Raw genomic sequence first — 23904 nt, 5'->3', positions numbered from 1 at the left:
TTACAAGTGTAAGCATATTAAGGGGATTTTGCCAAGACTATCTGGAGACTATCCGGATAGTCTCCGGATACTATCAGCTGATAGGCCTATTATCCGAGAGGCCTATCCGGCCTATCCTCCGCAGGTCTGGTAGATATCTTCTTGAGCGATTAAGCTCCATAGATTCTTCCTCATAGAGTCCTTATTTATATTCCGCGCCATGCCTATTTGGTGATCTGATAAAATATATTCTGGAATGAGGTAAATAATCTGGAATATAACCTCGCAAAGCGATATATAACTTGTACCCAAATAAGGGCGACTTTGTTCCGGAATGAGGTAGAAATAATCCGGAACGAGCCGTGTACGGGTATGAAGCGGAACAGTCCAGCTTTGAAAAGTCACAGTTTGGACTCATTGCAAACCTGCTCCACAATGGGGTCCGCTGCCTCATCTCACAGCCACAAGATCGCGATGACGGATTCGGAAACCCCACCAGCGCCCGCGCCTTCTCTTACCTTGCTTCCAGCAGCCCTCCACTTTCCCATCGAACCACATCCCGACTCCGACCAGCACCGCCAAAATGACAAACATAGAACTGCAAAAGAGCTGAAATATATACTACCATCTAGCTCGTCCCGCAAAAGCTTGTCCCGCTCGCCCAACCTGGCACCCCGCCCAGGTCCCTCGTCTTCCTCCCGCTCGTTGTACATATACCCACGAAGTGGTTCCATTCGCTCCTCCCCGTTCCTACGGTCGAGGCAACCCCGGCTGTCAGACGCAAGTACTGTACCGGATGATGACTGGGAGAGGGAGGCATGGAGGTATAGGCTTAAAAGGCAGAAACCGCATTGGTATGATGGAATATTCAGGTTTTGGGGCAGGCAGATCAGTGTAGTCGTAGATCAGGGCCAACAAAGGGATCATCTAGGTAGGCGGGAGTTTTCTTTAACGTATCCTACTTTGAATAAATATTTACTAGGAAGTAAGAAATAATCTAGGGAGGCATGTAACCAAGGGTGGGGATGCTTCCACTTAAGTTGGTACCCCGTAACTCTATCCTAGGCTTAGTGTTATAGTGGCTATTAAAATGGTATTGTCACATGCATATACTAACCTCTTTAACAGCTCTCGAACGGACTTTTCTAGGCTACCTGCGTACCTCCGTCGCACTTGCCATGATGGGTGTCATCACTGCTCAATTATTCCGCCTCCAGCACTCCGTCAATCCCAACCCAAGCTTAGGTTTCTTTGTCTTGGGTATTCCACTTGCGGTGATTTTCATTGGGACTGCTATCGTCGTGTTGCTTTTAGGAGCTTTCAGGTTTTGGAAGCAGCAGAATGCGCTTGTTAGAGGAAAGATCCATGCCGGAGGATGGGAGATCAATACTATCATGGGCTTGACTATCGTTGTAAGTGCATTGCTTTTATTTTATTTATGCATTAGCTGACAGAAATGAGCTCTGTCTGGCTATATTTGTTTTGCTGGCCGCTATCGATATCGATAAGGAGTACTTTTAGGATACCCAATCTGCTTTTCATAAAGTCTTCGAAGACGTGTTTCACTATTCATGCGATTATGCTTTAATGAATTTCTTGTCGCCGAATGGGGATATGACTGGCGTGTGCTTTGATTGGTTCTTTTATATCCAGATCAGCTTTCAAATACAAGCTTTAATCTAATTATCATTGTCCGTGAAGTTCTAGAAGGCCTGCCAAGCCTTTCCTACTTTATTCCAAACGGACTTTCCCATTTGAAGATCATTAAGCGAACCAGCAGGTCTGGGCAAAGATTCAGTGGAGACCACAAAGCTGGAATATCCGACGCTAGCGGGAATCTCGCCGCCATTATGACAGGTCTCATCTCGCTAGTTAAGCCTTAGCCATTTTATTGGGAGGTTACGTGTTCTATCAACGCCTCCGTCATTAATGAACCCACCTTAACAGCCTCTCCGCCTGAATCAACACCTAATCTCTCTGATTCCGAGAAAGAGAAAGAACGCATAGAAGAACCTGGGCCAGCAAACCGAAGCCTCCCAACTATGCAAGATGAAGAGAAAGAACGGTATCAAGATATTGCTGAACCGTCAAAGTTACGTGCTGACCTTAAGCTCGCATGCATCGCGTCTTTCGCCTTACTATCATCATGGACTTTCTAATTCCGATGCCGATGTTCTTCTCGCATTACATATTCAACAAGGGTTCTTCACAGCACGGGTAGTGATTTCTTTCATTTAGATGTTTTGTTCCTCGGCAATTTCGACCACTCCGCCGATCTGAGAGACGAAAGGTTCTTTAAGGAGCTGGTGGTTGACATAGGGAGAGATTTGAGGAGTGGAAAAAGAGAGGCGGGGGATAAGGTTTCCCAATCGGGAAGCCCAAAGCTAGCAATGAATAAAAGTCTTATTATAACTCCGTAGTTTAGCGTGATGCAAGAGAAATAGGAATTGTATAAGGTCAACCTGAGTTTTATATAGCTTCAGGAAGCTTTCAGCTCATGATCTTACCATTACCGAGTCATGCTAGACGTCCAATATCCAGCCTCATTTTGTGGCGGCCCTAGCCGTGAAGGGCGCTGCTGAGGTTTTATTTGATCAACGCCGAATAAGAACTTACAGGCTGAGGACAGGAGAGACCACACTGCAAATACCAAACGAAATATAGGAGGCTGTCGCTTCTAGAGTAAAGGCTTGTGGCTGCATGCATGAACTTCGCTACAAGGCTTCCCGCGTTCCGCTCGGGTGCCGAGACTGACGCCACATTTGCCTCTCAGTTCTCCCTTTCTTCAACTTCCTTCTGACACGCAATCCATATTTATTCAGACTGAGCCGCTCCTTTTAAGTGCAGCCGGTGACTGCAACATTTCTGAACGTTCCACTCTACCTTTCGTCGCTTACATCGCCACAATGGGTCTCTCGAAGTCCACCAGGATTATGATCCTGTTGGGCATCGATTCGGCTTTTTTCTTGTTGGAACTGGTAGTTGGTATACAATAGCAATACGATTCTTGCTGGGGATTCTCTAACCGCTGCTTTCACAGGTTATGCTGTTCACTCTCTCGCACTCGTGGCGGACTCCTTTCACATGGTCGGTTACTGCGATTATCTAGAGAAGCCTAAATCGCTGACGTAGGACAACAGCTTAATGATGTCTTGTCCTTGTGTGTTGGCTTATGGGCAGTCAAGGTTGCGAATCAAAGGACGAATTCGAAGATGTACACATATGGCGTAAGTCACTTTCAGTTTACCAGACCATGCCACAACTGACAACATATCCAGTGGCAACGCGCAGAAACCCTCGGTGCTCTAATAAACGGTGTTTTCCTTGTCGCACTTTGCCTTTCAATTTTCCTTGAGGCCATCCAACGATTTGTCGAACCGCAAGAAGTCTCGCACCCTAAGCTTGTCCTGATTGTAGGCTGTTTCGGACTGGCTTCCAACATAATTGGCCTCTTTCTCTTTCACGAACACGGTCATAGTCATGGACCTGGGCATCCGCATGGACACGAGTCAACGGGTGGGCTCAGCGAAGCAGAGGAAGGCCACAGCCATGCCTACGCTCATGACACGGATACTGAATCACAAGCAATCGCTGATGGGAGTGGAAATATTGTAGACGTGCTTCCGGAAAACAGGATTGGGCATATTCACTCAGCGATGACACGGAAATCGAGCAAAACCCGATCAACGGAGATCTCTTGGAACGTGTCAAGCGGCTCGACAGAAGGAGTTTCTACCAAAGCTACTCCAGTGAGGCGCCACCGCAAACGCCATAGCCGCTCACGGTCTCGGGGTTATTCTAGTTTGGAAGATATTTATGTGCACCCTGCATCATTTAGGAATGAGATCATCGCTGCTTCGCGTTTGGAAGATGTGGAGTCCGGAACCGATACAGAGACCGAGCAAGCTGTGGTTGATGATACAGACGCTACATCTACGGAGACTTCGCCTCTTCTCCAAAAATCCAAGAGTAAGGGTTCTAATAGTAACAGGTCGGAATCGGCGAAGGAGCGGGACTGGCATCACGACCACAAACACAGCCAACCACAGGAATCTAGCAAAAAAGGCGGCCATTCTCACGGTGATCTTAACATGCGCGGTGTCTTCCTACACGTAATGGGCGATGCGCTGGGTAATGTTGGAGTCATCGCTTCTGCCCTTATCATCTGGCTCACAGACTTTTCATGGCGGTTTTATTCCGACCCTCTCATTTCTCTCATAATCACGGTAATTATTCTTTGCTCAGCGATTCCGTTGTGCAAAGCAGCTTCCCGGATTTTACTACAGGCAGTCCCAGCGGGAATATCTGTAGACGACATCAGAGATGACATCTCAGAGCTACCCGGCATCGTTTCTTGCCATCATCTTCATGTGTGGCAGCTGTCCGATACGAAAATGGTAGCGTCACTACACGTACAAGTGGAATTTAACTGCAAGGGTGAGGGCTCCGCCAGGTACATGGAGCTTGCCCGCGCCATTCGCAAATGCTTACACGAGTACGGTATCCATTCCTCAACCATCCAGCCCGAATTCTGCCTGGATGCAAACCACGATCACTCGAGTGGCCCGGACGACAATAGCTGTGATGGAGACCACGCAGGCTCCGGGAGCAGTACGCCAACCAAGGGTAAAAAGAATGGGAGTGTGAGAGACGAAACAGAAGCATGTCTTCTGGAGTGTGGAGATGATTGTGCAAACGGAACACAGTGCTGCGCTCCAGCAATCCAAGGTTGTGGGAGCGCAAAATAGTATACCAAGACTATACCAAGACGGATCTTTTCCCTTTGTTGATGTGACTAAACCGAGCCACCGACTCACTTTTACAGTATACCTTCTGCTACCTTTCTTTCCCGTACATTGTTTTCTCCTAGCCGTTATCTGGAAGCTGGTGAGAGACCAGCTAATGCATCGTCTCGGCGCTGTTGGAATGTGAAGGATGGAGAACTAATGTATGTTACTTGGCGAACCTCCGACTTATTGTCTACCTATTATCGCTTGTCATTTCAACATTTTCTAGACTGGTCTACTGCCGTATTAAATTTTCATTTTACCTTTCGTATAAAATCCTGTCTGTACAGCTTGGTTTCCATGGCGCTTTTCTGAAACGAGAACTCGTCGATAAGGATGGACTCACGGCATGTGTGCTGGCCGAGTTCAGGGTATGAGATAGCCTGCCTGGTGCGTCTCTACTAATCGTTCTGATGCAGGTGGGTTGCTTGGATTCTGTACGTAACGATAGACTGATCCTTATCTCAACTGAGGATCCTCACTTCATAACGCAAACTTTTGAGATATTTGCAATCCACGTAAAGTGCATAATTACTCGTGACACGTTAATGCCCCAGTCAATCAGCAAAAATCTGTACGCTCGCTGGGATATGGATAAATATTACAAGCATGACGGGGCTTTGCTCTCGGTAAATTGCTTCCGGAAAGCTCTTCTCGTAACCTTGAATATACCTTGTTACACGGTGAGGATTTGATAAATGCAACAGATTTGTTGAGAACATTTCCATCCCAGAAGGTGCTAAAGAAAAGGATCGCGCTAGGGCTTTGATACCAATGACTGCGGGAATCCTGTTCGCTTACTTTTGATACACCCCATCTTCTCGAGGTAGTACCACGTATAGATTAACAAGCACGTATCATACCTCATACCGGCATTTTACCTTACTCTCGTATACTTAGTCAGCGGTGTGTTACATCGTTAGGAATCAGCTTGGCCCGATTGCAGCTATCTACTACAACATGAAGGTCTCTTATATGCTGACACCGACCTGGCCATGCACTACTTCTATTTGCCCATGCGACGCCTCCAGGTCGTAACCATCTATCCCACCACGATACATTACGAACTAAACGCTGCCCGGTAGGATCTACCAGGAAAGCAAAATTCTTTACGCTCAGTTAACGGTTGATGAACTGGATCTGAGGATAAAGAATGAATATGAATCTATCGAATCTATCTACGACGTATATAGGCCCCCTTATATAGGCCTATACCTACGGAGTCATAGGTGGTTGCTTACGGACGTCGTCCAAAAAGGAACCAAAGGGAATCTGCTTATGTAAGCAGGCAACGAACGTGGAGGACTCTTCCAGAACCATCGTCAACGGTATTTGTCGGACGGACAAGAACCCCGTCGATTGATCCATGAAAGAAAAGAGACTATATATACATAGGGTAGGTGGCAAGAAGGCTGACGACGATGCTGACGACAATCCGTAATTGCCTCTCCGTTGCCACTCTGTCGGTAATAGGTAATAGAAACAGGTGGTGAGACATGCGATGGCAAGAAACAGGGTGGTGAGTCATAAGGTGGTACCTAACGGTGACCTCGACGGTCGACACACTCCCCCCAGCTGCTTAGTATTGGCTAAGCAGGTAAACAGAAAGTAGAACAAAAAGTTAATATAGGCAATTTGGTGTTAAGTTAAAAATCCTCTATATAGTTACCTTATCTAAATATTATCCAAATTGAATTAAATTAGATCCTTAATATTAACGAGATTTAATTATTAAACGAACGACTTATACTTCTAACGTAGTAGAGCCTTCATTAGCCGTCTGCGACTATAGTAGCGGTATATATCTAATTAATTCTAATTCGATTATTACGTACTTCTTAGCGCAGTTAGTGGTGGTATATATTGACGTATTAAAGCTTTATAGAGAGCTCTTGTTTGTCCTTTATAAGTAATTAAATTATCTATAGATTATTATAGCAGATCGTTTACTCCTTATCTAAGAATAATTTAATTTCCTTAAAGAAGCGACTCTATTAAATTAACTTAGTCCCTATATAGGATAAAGCGGTAAGCTCTACCTCCGTACTTAACTTTATTACTATCGTCTACCTAGTAGAGCGCTAATTAATTACCCCTCTGGAAAGGGTAAATAGATATCCTTTCGTACTATATCTACTTATTAAATCGTCTCTAAACGCCACGTCGCTTGCCCCTAAAAGGATTTATTCTATTTTAAGTATTTAATTATAAGAGTTCTAGTCTAATATAGGTAGGCGATTGTTTATTAAGCTGCGGCGTTATATAGGGGTAAGTGATTACGTAGAAACCTCTAATAGCTTACTTAAAACCTCTTCCAGATAGGAGCTCGTCTATACCTATATATATATTAACTAGTTAGGTAAAATATATTAGCAATCTTTTTGATGTAAGAGTCTTAATAAAGCTATAGCTTTCCTTAACTTCTATTTCTTATAATTTAAATTTCTAGAATCTGGGATAAGTTACCTAGATTTTAATTTATTTATTTTTTACTAGCGCTTCCTTAAAGCCTTAAAGTCTAAATTAACTTTTTTTAGTAGAGGTGGTATAGATATCGCTTATATAGAAGAATATATTTAGTAAAATACCGGCTAATAAACCTATATTAGAAAATAAAGATTCCTTTATAGGTAAGGCGCTTACTTTCCTACTTTAGTTTGGCTAAGACCTAACCTTAACCTCGACTATAAAAGGCCTTCTTCCTCGCAGCTTTTACTTTTATACTCTATCTCCTCTTTTCTTTCCCGCTACCGTACTACCTTAAACTCTAGCTATTAGCCGTAAGGCATTTTCTATTCGTTTAGCGTCTATATAGGGGCTTTACCCACCTTCTCTAATCTCTGTATATTTTATGCTAACAAGTACTTAGCGCCATAACCTTTTTAGCTCTTTTTATAAGATATATTCAAACTCTCTCCTAGTATTAATACATACTTTAGTCCTATAGTATTCTTCCTCTCCCTCCTTTTCTCCTACCTACGTCTCTTACTAATTAGTATACTAAAATAATATTTCCGTTTATCCTCTACCTCCGGTAGGACCTTAGGCGTAACTATAGTAGATAACTTAATTTCTTACACCAATTATATCCTTAGAGCTATAGCCGGTATATATACTTAAGTACAACTCTAAGGACGTAAAATATCGGTATAAAGGATAAAGCTATACTGTAAGGGGACTTTGTAGATAGGGGGCTATAAGGACACGATTAGAATAGGATAGATTAGTGAGAGAGACGAATCCTTAAGGAGGTAATGCCTCTAGGATTGTAGAGACTATATACTACAAGTATATGCCTTTAGCACGTGACCGGTAACTATTTAAGGGGCGTCTAGGGGTTGTTTTAAGGGCAACCTAAGGTGTCCGCAATAATATCCCTTATATTACTTTCCCCCCTTTTTATAGTTGGCTCCTAATCGCTATTACCTTACGGTAGGGAGATTATAAGGGCTTATCCCAGAAGGGGTTCGGAGAGGTATTAGAGAGGTGTTGGTATATTACTATATATTATCTATCTATCTAACCCCTACTTTAAACTCCTAAAAACCCTTAATAAAGAAAAAATATAACTAAAGAAAAGACGCGAGGATTGCTAGGAGACCTATTAGAAGCCTATTAGAAGTATGCTAGTAACTACCTAGGCTAATATAGGGATTTTTATACAACTCTACTTCTAAGCCTTTATGCCGGTCTATAATTAATCGCGAGTATTATAGGCAATTTAGTGTTCTAGTATGGTTTTATAAAACCTTTTAGTATAGGATTTAATGTATAGAGCCTTGGCTTTCCGTTATCTTTAACTATTAAAATATAGTCTATAATTCTTTCTTATAATCCTTTTTTATAATCCCCTGCGTTACTAATATATTACTTCCGCATTTACCCTTAGGCTATTAGATGCGGTTAAGGTATTAATTAGTTAATTAAAGAGACTTATCTCTTAAGATTTAGTATATATGCTTTTAAATCTAGTAGTCCTATACTATATATTTAGTATAGCTCTATTACCTAGTAAATAGAGACACTTTATAATAGCAACTATAGCTATTATACGATTATTAAGAATGTCTATAACGTTAATCTTTAATACTATAGTATTGTTTAGATATAATTTAACCTATATATATTTTTAATTAATATTTTAATTACCTTCCCCTAGCCACATACTCAGTTTTTATAAGAAAGTAATAGTTAGATAATATATACTTATATTTCCTTTTTTTAAATAACGCTATTATAACGGAGTTATATTAATAAGGTTGCGGCTATTTACTAAAAGGGTATTAGATAGTAAAGTATAAAAACACTTTACTTATTAAGCTTAATCCTTTTCCTTAACACCTTACTTCCCATTATTAACCTTTATCTAATTTGGACGTATCTTTAATATATTATTAAGATTTTCTTCTTTTTTATTATTAATTTAATATGCCTCTTTATTCTCCTACTAACTACTCTTTTAAGTAAATTTTATAGCGTATTCTGGCCCTACCTTTATATATAGAACCCTAACCCCTACTAACCCGTAACTCGTGCTGGTCCTACCTAAATAATTTTACCTATACGTCTTTAAAAGACCAGAAATCTAATAATAGGATTTTAGAGGCTTATAATAAGACGCACTATATTAGATCTAATACCTTTAGTCCTTATAATTAATATATACGCACTAAGAGCGGTAGTTACGTTAAGGTAAGCTTTTCTATTCTTAATAGATTTCTATAGCTAACTTTAAGCTTTAATAGCCTGGGCCTAAGTAGCAACGTTTCTTTAATATTCTTAACTACTATATCGCCCGGGCTTTTTCCTATTTAAGCGCTGATGCTAAACATTTAGGTTAAATTTAAGATTATACCATAGCTATCTATACTGCCTATAACTCTTAGTAAACTAGCTAGTAACACTTAATATAAAAGTAAGACTGGTATATTAAGGATATGATAAGGGATAAGGGTAATAAAAAGAAGGTTGCTATCTATTATAGGAAGGAGTTTGCGTATACGCCTTAAGTTTTAAAAAAGCATAATATAATGCGGTATTAGGTAAATTACCCTTTAGGCACTTAACAAATAGGTAACTAATAGTTGCCGTAATAAGGTCTTAGTGGTTTTAAACTATACTAGCTAGCTAACATCTCTATTTATTTTAGGCTTAAGCGTGTCTTTATTAACTATAAGCTCACGATATAAAAGCTTTATTAGTATTAGTTTGGACCTAATATTAGTGTTAAGCGTTTAAGGATCTCTGCCCTAGCTATACCTTATTATCTTACCCCTATTTTTATGCCTACTTACACCCCTACTAAGGGGTCTAGATCCTATTCTTATTAGCCATTACTTAGTAGCCTAATAGATACTAATCCTACTCCTAATAATAAGGCATAGTGGCTTTTTAAATTGGGCATTTATGGTTTAAACTTTTAAGATTTATTCTTATATATAGTAGCAATTAAGGACCTTAATTAANTGCTTANAAAGGCCTTATAAGGCTTTTAAAAAGGGCTTAAAAGCCCTAAAAATAATATTCTTAGTATAGATTAATAAATAGGAATGCAATTCTAGTAAAATGCCCTATTAACTCTATACTATATATATAAAAAGGCTAAGGACCTATTCTACCTTAGGCCGTAGCCCTAATCCTTATAGTTTCCGGAGCCTATTCGTTTTATATCTAATTTAACCTATTTACTATTTTTATAAGCTTTCTTTATAGGTCGCGATAACACTACAATATTAAAGCGCTTTCTGCGATTTATAGATTATAGACCTTAGTCCTAATATTCTTTTAGAATATCTTTATAATAATTAAGGTAATCTTCTGGTTCCTATATAGAGTCCTTAGCGGGCTAGCCTAGCTATTTAACTTTATATTAAAGCTTATTTTTAATAGACTCATAGCGTAGTATAGCTTTAACCTTATATCGCTCGCCTACTACCTTAGGGTGTTTAATTAGGCCTAAATAGATGTTCTTTTCTAGCGGTAGTCTATGCTATAGCTCTAGTAGGTTTATATAAAATACTAGATATATATAGGCTATAAATAGGGGTAGCTAGAGATAATAGGCTAGCTTACTAATTTATTCCTTAACTTAGAAGGGACTTAAGTATCTTATATTAAGCTTCTTTAATAGTTAACGGGTCTTAATATTTATTAAATATAATAGAACCTTATCGCCTACTCTAAAATGCTTATTTTAGTGCTTATAGTTATACTAAAGTCTTTACTGCTCTTAGGCCTCTTATAGGCTTTGCTTTATATACTTCTATTACTCCTCCTATTTCTAGAGGTATCCTTATACTCTTTAGTAGATATCCTTAGACTTCCTAGTAGGATCCTATAACTAATTATACGGCCTTAGCTAGTAATTATTAGGTATACTATTAAACCCAAATAGTTAAACGCTATAGGTAATCTAAATTAGTATATACTTATATAATACGTGTTGCTTTAAATTATAAGCGTACTCTATATATAGAAGTAGCTTATACTAGTTGTCTTGCTAGTAGTTTAAATATATTTATAGATAAGACTCCAGTTCCTAGTTCTGGCGTTCCGTTTACCCGTCCATTTATAAATAGAAAGCTATACTATAATAGTGGTTTATCTTTAAATAAAAGCATAGATCCGACTAGTACTAGCTTATAAAGACGCTGCCCCTATTAGTAATAATAGAGTGCAGCTAATCTACTTAAAGAAAGTATTTCTCCTTAATTAGGCTAATAAGCGCTTATATATTAATTATCTTATTAATAAGAAGATATTAAACGTACTTTAAAAACCTATTAATAAATACAAGAACTAAATCGTATATTCATTTTTAGCTATTTTTAGATAGCGGGAGATCCGTAATAAAGTCTATGGCGTAATATTACTATAGCTTACTAGCGGGGGAAACTAATTTAAGTAAACCCTAGAGCTTATGCCTATAGATCTTATATACTTAATACTTCTTATAATAGCTAATATACTCCTTTACTTCCTAATTAAGCTTTAGCTAATAGTATTTACGCTAAAGTAATTCCACTATTTTTACTTAACTATAGTGGCCGCCTAGAGGATTATTGTAATTCTTTATAAGAATCTTCTATTATAGATTTGCTTCTTATAGCACCTAAACCTTACTACCTTTATATAGTAGGCCTATTAGGTCTAGTTCCTAATAGTAGCGCCTAATAGCTTCCTTTCCGTTACGTTTCCGGTCTACTTCTATATTAAAGTTAGTATAGAAAGTGTCCCTTTATTATACCTTACGGATAAGATTTATTAACCTTTTAGATAGTTTTTAAGTAAAAGCTATTTTGTTTTATACTACTCTAAGTATAAGACTAGATAGTACTATAGATCTTATAACTCTTTAATACACATATATTAGGAAGGCCGCTATAAGGTTAAAGTCCTTTAGTTATTATAGGGCTCCGAGTTCTAATTACTCTATAGCTTCGCTATTAGTTTAAGGAGATAGCTTAGTAATTAGAGATAGTATATTTCTAGGTTTTAAGAATATATTAGGGACGTCCTGTTTAGGTATATTTAGACCCTTATTAGTAATGGACTAGGTACTAGCTAAAATATTAGTAGAAATTAATAGGGCTTACACCGCCTAAGACTTAGTATATAGAGCTATAGGTATTTAAGTATCCTATACCTAGAGCTTAGTCTATAATATAGGGAGCAAGATATCTATTATCTATTTTCCTTCTCCCGTTTTAAAGCCTTTAGTATAGTCTAGCCGTCGTAACGGTTTATTAGTAGGGTTATTTTCCTCTAGCTTATATTTAATCTTAAAATTAAATTATATAAGCTCCTTTATAGTTATAAAGTAGCGTAAATTATAATAATTTAAGAGTATATAAGTGGTATGGCTTACGTACTTAAGGTAATATTGCCATTATTTAAAGCAGTTAACTATAGCTAGCAATTTCTTATCGTGGGTATAATACCTAACTTTAGGCCCCTAGAATTTTCTACTATAAAATACTACTAGTTTTTAGTAGAGCTAGGTAGCGTCTAGATGCCTATTAGGTTATAATAGGATACTAGTAAAAATAAAAATAAAAATATTAGTAATTATTATTAATAGCTAATCTAGGTTAAAATACTGTAGTAATAAAGCTTTTATAAACTTTATATAAAGTTCCTAAAAGGCCTTCTAAACTTTTCTGGGCTATAACTATGGCTTATACTATTTAGTTAGTCCCTTTTTAATTTTCTTTCTTACCGACTTTAAGCTTTTTACTCCTTAAGTTAGATCTTAGGAAGCTTCTATAATATAGTTAAATAGGTATTAGGCAATATCTAAGTAGTTATAGATAAAGCGCCTATAGAAATTAGTAAAGCCTAAAAATACTTAAATATCCTAATAGCTCTCTGGCTCTAATTACTCCTAAATTATCTACACCTATATTAGGTCTATAACTACACCTATAGGCATTATAATATAACCTAGAAACTTAACCTGCTTAATATTAAAGATATACTTTAACGCCTTACCGTAGAGGCCCTAATTATCTAAACATTTTAGCACTTTACGAACGTGTTACTCGTACTAATCCTTATCTTTTAAGTAGATTAGGATATTATCTAAATAGATAATATATATGCGGTTAACTAGTCCCCTTAAGGCTCTATAAATATATAATTTGAATATTATAGGCGTATTAGCTAGCCCGAAAAGCATTACTTGATACTTAAAGTAGCCGTATTAGGTCTTAAAAGCGGTCTTTTACTTATCCCCTTCTTTAATATAAAGCCTATAATAGGCGTCTTATAGATCCAACTTTATAAAGATCTTCGCCATAAATAGTTAATCCAGCATTTTACTAACTAGTGATAGTAGATAACAGTTCTTAATTATAATCTTATTAAGACCGCGATAGTCTATATATAGCCTTATAGTTCTATTTAGATTTAGGATAAAGAGGATCGGCGTGCCTACCGGCGACTTATTAGGCTAGATCTATTCCTTTTCCAGTAAGCTATTAAGGTACTCCCGTAGAATCTTAAGCTCTTTACGCGAGAGATTATAAATAGAAAAGTTTGGTAGTTATTTACCTTCTTCTAAATTAATTATATAATTATACTCCAAGTTCTATAATAGGACTTTAGCTCTCCTACCCGAAAATACCCTTAGTAAATCCCTTAGGCCTACTAGAATATTTAACAAATTAGGGTTATATTTGTCCTCTATATTATTATTAGGTAGATCCTAGAGCTCCCTTAGAATACTTATAGGCAGCATTATACGCTATAGTAGTTACTCGTATATAGTTACTACTATACGATATACCGTTTTATATAGTAGCTAGTAAAAGGTAAGGAATTCTTTAACGTAGTGTTTAAGGTGCTATAGTATACTCTCTGCATATTACTTAAGCTAGAGTAACCTATAACGTTTAAAGTATTTTATAAGATCCTTAAGATCGCCGCCTCCCTATAATGCCTCTATAACCTATTCGGAAGTTCCCTATAAAGTCTCCATTATAGAGGGGTTATTACCTATACTAGGCTCTATACCTATCTTGCTATTAAATAGGGGTTAGATCTAATACTCCTTTAGGTATAAAGCGTACACCATTTTACCTAGGGCTATATTCTCTAAAATATCCTTTAGGCTTATTAATAATATACACCCTTTTAAATCTTTATTATTCTACTATATAAAGGCTCCTATTTTAAAGCGTATTTTAAAATCTACTTTTATAAGCTAAAGGTATCTAAAAATAAAGTTATAGTCTATAAAGTTAGCCGCCTAGAAGGGTTATAGGCTAACTACCTTAGTATAGTTATATATATCGGCTACTAATACTATAAGCTTATAGGCACTATATAGTTTAATCCGATGCTTATTTAGGAAGCCTATAATAGGTTTCCGCTACCTTTATAATAGGATATGTTTATACTCTTTTAACAAATTATATTATATAAGATTGATTTTAGTGTCGCTATTATATAGTACTTAGAACTAACGCATTTTATCTATAGGGAGTATTATTTCTAGCTTAATAGCAATATAAAGAGTCTCTCCTTTTATATTTTGCCCTAGTTACAGCTAGAAAAAGTCCGCGACTAGGACTTTTCTTTTTTTAGATTATTAGTGCGGTTATTGCCCTACTTATTTTTCTAATAAAATCCACCTCTAAAGTTTTCTTTTAACTTCTCAGAGTGTTCCCATAAAGGAACTAAATAGGTATTAGGTTAGCCCTAAAAGTCTTTCCCGTTATTTAAGGCTCCTAACTTTAACCCTTTTAAAGTTCTCTTTAAGAACGACTTCTTTAAAGGTTAGGTCTATCCTATATTACTACTAAAATACCCACGCTTTTAGTAACCCCCTAGCTTTTTACTAAAAGAGGTTTAGTTTCTTACTATATCTTTAGCGTTTAGGACCGCTTGTTTAAAATCCGTATATATAGTAATCCGTAATAGGGCTCCTACGTGCTTTATTTTATTATAAATTACTAGCTTAATTTTAGCCTAAATAAACCCGATCTTCTCCTTTTTATAGATACCACCGTTCTTATTTTTAAAGAGCTCTAAATCTATCTATTAAGTATAAGTTTCTATAAAGTTTATAAACTAGCGGAAGTTATAGCGGTTAAGCTATATCTTATTCTAGAATAGCTCTATATTATTATATTATATAATATATAGATCTTAAGTCTATTTCTTTAGAAAGGGTTATAGCTGTAGCTATATAGTAATTTACTCTTTATTAAGCTAATTAAGCGCAATCTGGTTTAGTAATTGGTCTTTAATCTTACTAATAATCTAGCGTATACGCTCTTTAGTATTATCTTATATTATTAGCATTTTAACGAAGTTATCTACCTTATAAACCCAATTGTCTAACTACTAAGTGTTAGGTCTATAGCGAAGTTCTAAACTATTAAAGGCCTTAGCTAGTTAGTTTATATCCTTTTTCTATTTATAGCGTAGATAACTCTCTAAATCTTCTACACCTCCTTAGGTAGGTACTAAGTAGCCCCTAAAAAGCCCTTAGCCTTAGCTAGGTTATAAAAGATTTTATCTAGCCTAAATTAAGCTCTACTAAATTTAGACCTACCCCTAAAGGTTTCTAATATATTTATTAGTAGCTCCTTCCTATATAGCTTCTAAGAGCCTTACGGTAGCTTCCTAATATCTATCTTAAAAAATGTCGGTTTAGGGCTCTTAACTTTTTAACCTTAGCCTTAGAAAAGCTCTAGCTATAGAGGTAGTATTAGTACTAGTAGCTAGTATAGATTTTTCTATAAGGCTTAAGTCTTAAGTTAGTGGTAAGTTTAAATTACCTAAAGGAGTAGGCCCGCTTAGCTTATAAGTAGTCTATATACCGCTACTATGCCAATTATAGGCCGGTGGTCTTTCGGGAGGGTTATAGTTAGTTCCCTAGTTAAACGCGTTAGTATATTTCTCTAGCATTTCTAGCTTAAGGGAAGATCTTAAAGTTACCTCTAGCGCTTAATCTTCTAATTAGCTTAGGTAGGGCTAAAGGGGTTCCGGTTACTTTCTAGCAGCATTATAACTATTATAAAGGGTATCTGTGTTTTCCTTAGCGGTAACTATAGGTATGCAAAAGTCTTTAAGCTCTTAGAGCATTTTGGTATTAGGGCTTATTCAGCTATTCTACCTAGAGGGTTATATTATCGCAATCCCTTACTATTAGAGGGACCTTTTTACTTTGCCGCAACGGCTTTCTATAAGGTGTCCGTAGAGTTTCCGTTTAGGTTATTATAATTTTTTAAGAGAGGATGGTAGTTATAAATAAAAGATATAAATAAACAATCTGGTTTTTAAAGCCGACTACCCTTCTAAAAAGAAGTAGGAAGGATTTAAATATAAGGGGACTTTGTAGATAAGGGGCTATAAGGACACGATTAGAATAGGATAAATTAGTAAGAGACAAATCCTTAAGGAGGTAAGGCCTCTAGGATTGTAGAGACTATATACTATAGGCACGTGACCGGCGACCATCTAAGGGGCGTCTAGGGGTTGTTCTAGGGGCAACCTAAGGTGTCCGCAATAATATCTCTTATATATACTAAGAAGCGCCTAGTTATAGATTATATAGGTTATAGCTACTATAAACTACAGACGCATTAGGTAGTATTATATTATAGCGTTATAATAAAGGCGAAGCCAAATACTAAAGTAAGTCGTTAACGAAACTATAGGTTAATACTAGTTACTTAGCTTAAGTAGAGCTACGCTACTAAAAGCTAAATGCCTTTACCCTTTTTAGCGCCCTCTTAACCTAGACCTAGACCTTACTTTTCCCTTATAATTAGAGGATTATATTATAATTAGAGAAGCCACTAGGCTTTAGTCTAATTTAGCCCCCTATTTAGCTAAATATGTATATATTATATAGAAATATCCTTATATAAACCTAAGACTTATAAGGCGGAATCTAAAGGTAAGTAACCTATCTAGTAGTATAACCTAGCTTCTAAAGTTAGTATTATAATTTTACTCTTAGCTAACAAATACTAGAGGAAATTTTCCGTATTTAATCTCCTAATAGAGGCGGACTTTATATAATAGCTATATTAGCTAATATGCCTCCACTCTAAGCAAGATGATTTTTAACACGTTTTGTCAATTTTAGTAGCAATAAAATAGCTTTTTTTTTTTTAAAAAAAAAAAAAACTTTAATATAAAGCAAGTATACTCTAAAAAGGTCTTCTAAAAATGCATCAAAGAGATAAGATTTTATTAATAATTTTTAGTTTCTTTAATTTAGCGTAAAGATTATAGTACGCTAGGTAGATCTTTATTATTAATAAACTAGGTTTTCCTATCCTCTTTTTTTTTAAAAAATTATAGTATATTTTTATCTTCCTTTCTACTTAATAAAGTAAATTTCTATATATATAATTCGTTTTTAAGATATACTCTATTTTAGAAATAGATTTAATAAAATATTATTTTAATAAGCGTGTCTTAGAATTAGGTAATTAAGGTAGGTCACTTAGGGAGGTATTTTATTTAGGGGGGTAGCACGTTAAAAGAGCGCAGTAAGTATTAGGTAAAACCTAAGTAGATAGTTATGTAGCTGTAAGGTATAGGCGACCTAGGAGCAACCTAGGGGTAACTTACCTATAAGGCATGTACAGTCACCTACAGAAAGTCATTAGCCGAAGCGAGATTTCTACCAAAACTTACTAACTTTACCCTTTTATATTATATCCCCCTATATATTTTATAATTATAAAAATTTAGCTATATATTAAAATTTAGTTAATTTTTAGTAATTTTTAATTAATTTTTAATTAATAAAGATTTATTATAACAATTTTTAGCTTTAAAAATTGTATATTTAGATAACAAAAAATAAACTTTTTAAATAATATAATTTTTACTATTTTTTATATTTTTATATTAAAATCTAGGTTATTTTATACTAGTTTTAGTTAAGAAATAATTCTTTTTAAAAATCTATTTAAATAAAAAATTTAATATATTACCTTTAAATTACTATAATAATTTTTTCAATATATATTACAAATTTTAAATTTTAAATTATTATAATATATATATTAAATAATAAGTTTTAAATTTTTTATAAATATATTAAAAGTATTAATAATAATATTAAAGTTTTTAATAATATTATTTGACTTTTTTTTATTTAAAAAAAACTATATTAAATAATGATTTTTTTTAAATAATATTTTTATATAAGAAAATATAAAGTTTTCTATTTAATATAATATATTTTTTATATTTATAGCTAGCGTGGTTATAAAATTATAAAGATTTAAAGATTTTAGTAAATAAAGTGGCTCGTGACTTTCTGTAGGTGACTGTACACTATATATACTTAGGAAAGCCTCTTCCTTACCTTATATATAGACTCCTCCTTTTCCCTTAAAGATTTGTCTGTCTATATAATATACTCTATTATTCTATTAATTGGACTCCCTATTTATATTCTTGTCTTATATTTAAATTCTTACTAATCCCCTTAAAAGAATAGCTAGTTTAATTTTTCTATAATATCTTTAAAAAGAAAACTAACGCCTATAACTAATAGTAACACACTAGCAATACAACTGTAAAACGCCTTAGGATCTAATATAGATAAACCCACTAGAAGCATACTAGTAGAATCTAAGCCACCTTCTAAATTTTAAAATAATTAGATATCTATAAACGCTAAAGACTAGTTTAGCTTATATATTTAGACTTAAGAGGAACTTAATAAGGTTACTAGCGTCTTATTAAATACTACTAATATAAAGGAACTAGATAAGCTAGCTAAGAAAATAGCTAACTTATAAGGTATTATTAATTTAATAAAGCCCCCCTATTGCCTTTCTAGTAAAAAAAATATAGGTTATATAGTAACTGTATATACCAGGTAAATCTTAACGCCCTAGTTAAGAAGTCACTATCTAATATTAGCAGCACTACTTAACAGCATTTTAACCGGTAGATCGCCGCAGTTAAGAACTAATTTAAGGTTAATAACGCTAACTATAACTATAAGTAACGCACGCGCTAGGCCATTAAAGGTCTTATAAAAAAGATAATTACCTAATTAGTTTATTACTAGTTAGGTACTAAGGGTTAAAGTCCTTTACTATAGAATAAGTTTAAGACTATAGTCTAAGACCAGATTAAAACCCCTATAGTAAGACGTTTTAATAATACTACTATATACTATATAGCTATTATAAAGGAGAACTAGAGGTTTAATATCTTTTTAATATATATATATAGCTTAAAGAACCGCTTCTTATATACCCCTTTTATTATCCTAAACAATAGGTAGACTTTTAGTTCTTATACCTCCTACCCTACCTATAAGTAGAGCTCTTTCGCTAAAACTTTATTAAATAGGTAAGAACTACTACGGACCTCTATACTACTAGAATATTTAATAGATTAGGGTTACGTTTATTTTCTATATTATTATTAGGTAAGTCCTAAAGCTCACTTAAAACACTTATAGATAGTATTACGCGCTATAGTAGCTATTTATATATAGTTGCCACTATATATTAAATATTTTTATATAATAGCTAGTAAAGGGTAGAGAATTCCTTAACGCAGCGTTTAAGGTGCCGTAGTATACTCCCTGCGTATTACTTAAGCTAAAGTAACCTATAATAATAAAAGTATTTTATAAGATCTTTAAGATCGCCGCCTCCCTATAGTATTTCTATAACCTATCTAATAGCTCTTTATAGAGTCTTTATTATAAAGGGGTTATTATATATACTAGGCTTTATACCTATCTTGCTATTAAATAGGGCTTAGATTTAATACTCCTTTAAGTATAAAGTATATACTATTTTACTTAGGGCAATATCCTTTAAAATATCCTTTTAGGCTTATTAGTAATATACACCCTTTTAATTCTTTATTATTTCACTATTTAAAGGCTTTTATCTTAAAGCGTATTTAATAATATACTTTTATAAGCTAAGGGTATCTAAGGATAAGGTTTTAACCTATAAAGTTAGCCACCTAGAAGGGTTGTAGGCTAACTACCTTAATGTAGTTATATATATTGGCTACTAATAGTATAAGCTTATAGGCACTATATAGTTTAATCTAATATTTATCTAAGAAGCCTATAATAGGTGTTACGGACGCTTTAAGTACGATATTACAACTACTTAGAGAAGAGACAGAAGAAGCTAGTTAGTTAATACAAGCACGGTCTAGGATAGAGCCAATAGAACTATATAACGAGGAATAGTAACTAAGGTTATATAACGTGCTACGTATTAAATAAGAGGCATAAGAGAAACTTACGTACCTTATATATAAGACGTACATTACGTATAAGGAGGATTTTATAAGAGTACGGTTGTATATTTAAGGACCCTTAGTCCCTACCTAGATAGTTCCTTCCTTATAGTAATTCTTAGAATATAATTAGAGTTAATCTATTAGACAACTACTCCACCAGTTATTATTACGTTGTTAACTACTATCTTTACATTTCCTATATACCTAGCCTATTAACAGAACCTATTGTAGTTACTACTATAAGGTTCCGTTACACAATTACTACCTAGTTATAGTATTAAATACAGAAAGTTAAATAATATGCTACTAAAAGCAGCCACTATAACGCCATCGACGGCGGCAACTATATTAGGGTTAGGGGGTAACACTAGTATAGCGGACACTAACTCGTAATAACCTATAACGGTAAAATAGTTATAAGAAATAGTTAACTAGTTAATAGAGAATAATATAGCACTTAAGTAAAGGATTAACGGGATAGGCGTAGTAAAGGTTAAGTTACTATTAATTAAGAGATTCTTAGAAGAGAGATTAAAGCTTAAAGAATTCCTTACGTAAATATACTTTAAGATAGCATAGAAGGGAGCAAAGCTGGTAACATTTATAGATTAAATAGCGTATATAGGGTTATTCTTAACAGAAAGAGCACTTAAATAGTTTAAGCCTTACCTTATAGAAATACAAGCAAACGGAATAATAACTATAAACTAAAAAGTACGGTTTATATTTTTAAGCTAGAATGGATTTATAGAATAACTTATATAAATATTTAGAGACCTAGAGGCGACGACTATAGTAGAAAGAAAACTCTAAGATATTATATAGCGAACCTTAGTAATTAAGTACATAACGCAGTTTTAAATATTAGCAATATAAGTTAAGTGGAATAATAAGGCGCTTATAGCATAGTATAAATAAGGACTTAAGGCTAAAGTTTAGGACGTAATTATTCTAATAGAAGATATGGACACCTTAAGGGAACTAATAGATTAAGTAATAAAGATTAATAATAGGATTTACTAAAGGGAATAGACTAAGAGAGGTTAGAATAGAGTTCTATAGTTATATAAGGTATAAAGTATACAATAACTAAAGCTAAGTTAGAAACTATAGTATAGCGCAAAGCTAATAGACCTAAGCGGTATTAAAGAAGCCTATTAAAAATAGAGTAAGAAACTATAAAAACTTAAAGGTTAAGGATCTAGTAATTATAGGACTAAGGAGCAGAGGCTAAACCAGGAATCTTAGTAGCAGAAGATATTTAGGCGGACTCTATAGTAAAGTTAATAGTTTAGAGATAGAGCTTATATAAATTACGGAAAATAAGGTTACTTCGCGAGGGATTATAAAGATAGTTAGAGTTACTATGCAATAAAGGGAACTAAACTAACGGCAGAAGATATATATATATAGAGGGATAATAGTTTACTATAAGGAACAAAAGAATATTTAATTAGAAGTTTCGCATTTTATTATAATAACGCATACCAAATTTATAAAGACGCTAAGTATAGCGTAAGCTATTAGCTATAGGAGCTAAAATTTATAGAGTATAGAGAAACTAACGAACTAGTTTGTAAACTAGATATTAAGGACAATAAATTTAATATAGGCAAAACATTTTATAATAATAAGGCGATAGAAGCGGCTTACTAGGAGCATATAGACCTTAAAGATATTATACTAGAGGTAGAGGATAATTCTACTATAAAATAGGGAATATTAGTAGGGATTAAAACCCTACTAGACACGATGTCTATTGCTTTATAAGACGTAAGAGAAATAGGATAGTAAACTACTTTAGCACTTAATAAAGGCAAAAGGCTAAAGGCTTAAGATTCTTATAACAAGATAAGAGATAACTAAAATTCTTAAGACGAGATAAGGTATACCTAAGGATCTATAACGGACGAAAACTAATAAAGTAGGGTAGTAGCTTAGTTTAAAGATATATAAATAAGCTTGGGATAAGAATTCCTAATAGTATAAGATTCTTAAGACGAGATAAGTAAGATTTAAGACTTTTAAAATAAAATAAGAACACTATAGACGCCTAGTTAGACTAAGGCGGGAGCTAAACTTAAGTTAAAAGTAAGCTTAGGATTAAAGAATCTAAGAGACTAAGAATTTAGAGTGCAAATTAGGACACCTATAAGTAAGAAGTAAGAGGCTTCTTTATAGATTAGAGAATTTGTAATATAAACAGCAGTTAAACTAGGAGACAGATATATAGAGTTAGAGGACTTACTAGGAGAACGCAGTGTTTGGCCTAAAGATTAAAAAGTTAATACCAAGATTAAGAAGTAAGGAGACTTTAAGGATCTACTTATAAGACGCGATATAAAAGAAACCATAGAGGAATTTAGAGTAAGAATTACCTTATAGTAAGAATAGAAACTAAATAAGAGATCTAGTATATTAGGATATATAAGGGATAGAGCGCTAGTACAAAGAGTTACTAATAGGCTAAGAATAGGCATACTAAGAGCGAAATAGCTTACTAAACTGGAATAAGAAGAGGATCTAAGGATTCCTACTAAGTTTAAGGAATAATATACTAAAGGCTGTTATAACGCAATAATAAAGAGATATTTCCTTATAGATAAGCCGTATATACTTAAGCAGCTATACTAAAAGTAGTATAGGCAATGACACAATAATAAATAGGAAGATTTCTATATATAGCTAAACAAAAAAGTTATTTAAGACTACCTAATTATAAAGAAGGCTATAACTTATATTAAGGGAGCCTTAATTATAATATTAAAGGAGCCTTAATTATAATATTAAAGGAGCCTTAATTATAATATTAAAGGATCTAGAGAAGTAATTAGAGGACTAGAGAAGTAAAAGGTAAATCTTAGTACCTGCGAATGAAGTTATAACGCTTAGATTAATATAAGAAAGGTTTAAACTTAAGGATAAAGATAAACCAAGAGTTAACCTAAGACATTAAGTATATTATACACTATTATAGATAGTATACGTAAATAATACGTGGAATATATATAGAACACTAAAAAATAAAAATTAGAAGTATTTAATAAGAATATATTAGATGACAGATAAGGTAAAATATTAAAACGCTAAGTATATATATAGTTAGCACCTAATAGAAGTTTAAGAATAAGGGGATTTAATACTTTAACTAGGAAGATTCCTTACGGAAGAATGCCTAAATAGATGATAATAGTAGGAATATCTAGAGAATACCTATCTATGGTATATTAAAGATAAAAAGTAAACTAAGTATTAGCTTAAGTTGGACTAAGTATAAATAGGATCTAGTAGCTAATAGTTAAGAAAAGTAGAGGCCTATAGGACCAAAGGGAACTAGTGGTAAAGCCTTAAACCCTTAAAGGAATTTAAGGACAACACCTAA

At 34.4% G+C, this 23904-nt stretch overlaps 2 protein-coding genes across 2 annotated transcripts; both read left to right on the top strand.

Annotated features, from left to right (window-relative positions):
- Positions 1-453: 453 nt before the first annotated feature.
- K441DRAFT_687749 (uncharacterized protein) lies at positions 454-1500 on the top strand (the record flags this gene model as incomplete). Its single annotated transcript, XM_067652121.1, has 3 exons — positions 454-910; positions 1108-1391; positions 1441-1500. 3 exons carry the CDS (start codon positions 454-456, stop codon positions 1498-1500), a joined length of 801 nt encoding a protein of 266 aa, XP_067503058.1.
- Positions 1501-3033: 1533 nt separating this feature from the next.
- K441DRAFT_140125 (uncharacterized protein) lies at positions 3034-4953 on the top strand. The gene is made up of 2 exons (XM_067640121.1): positions 3034-3206; positions 3258-4953. The coding sequence occupies exons 1-2, from the start codon at positions 3192-3194 to the stop codon at positions 4725-4727; spliced, it is 1485 nt and encodes a 494-aa protein (XP_067503057.1). The 5' UTR covers positions 3034-3191; the 3' UTR covers positions 4728-4953.
- Positions 4954-23904: the final 18951 nt, after the last annotated feature.

This window comes from Cenococcum geophilum, assembly GCF_001692895.1.
Source record: "Cenococcum geophilum 1.58 unplaced genomic scaffold K441scaffold_26, whole genome shotgun sequence".
NCBI classification, from domain to species: domain Eukaryota; kingdom Fungi; phylum Ascomycota; class Dothideomycetes; order Gloniales; family Gloniaceae; genus Cenococcum; species Cenococcum geophilum.
This window is presented reverse-complemented; position numbering and strand designations above follow the sequence as displayed.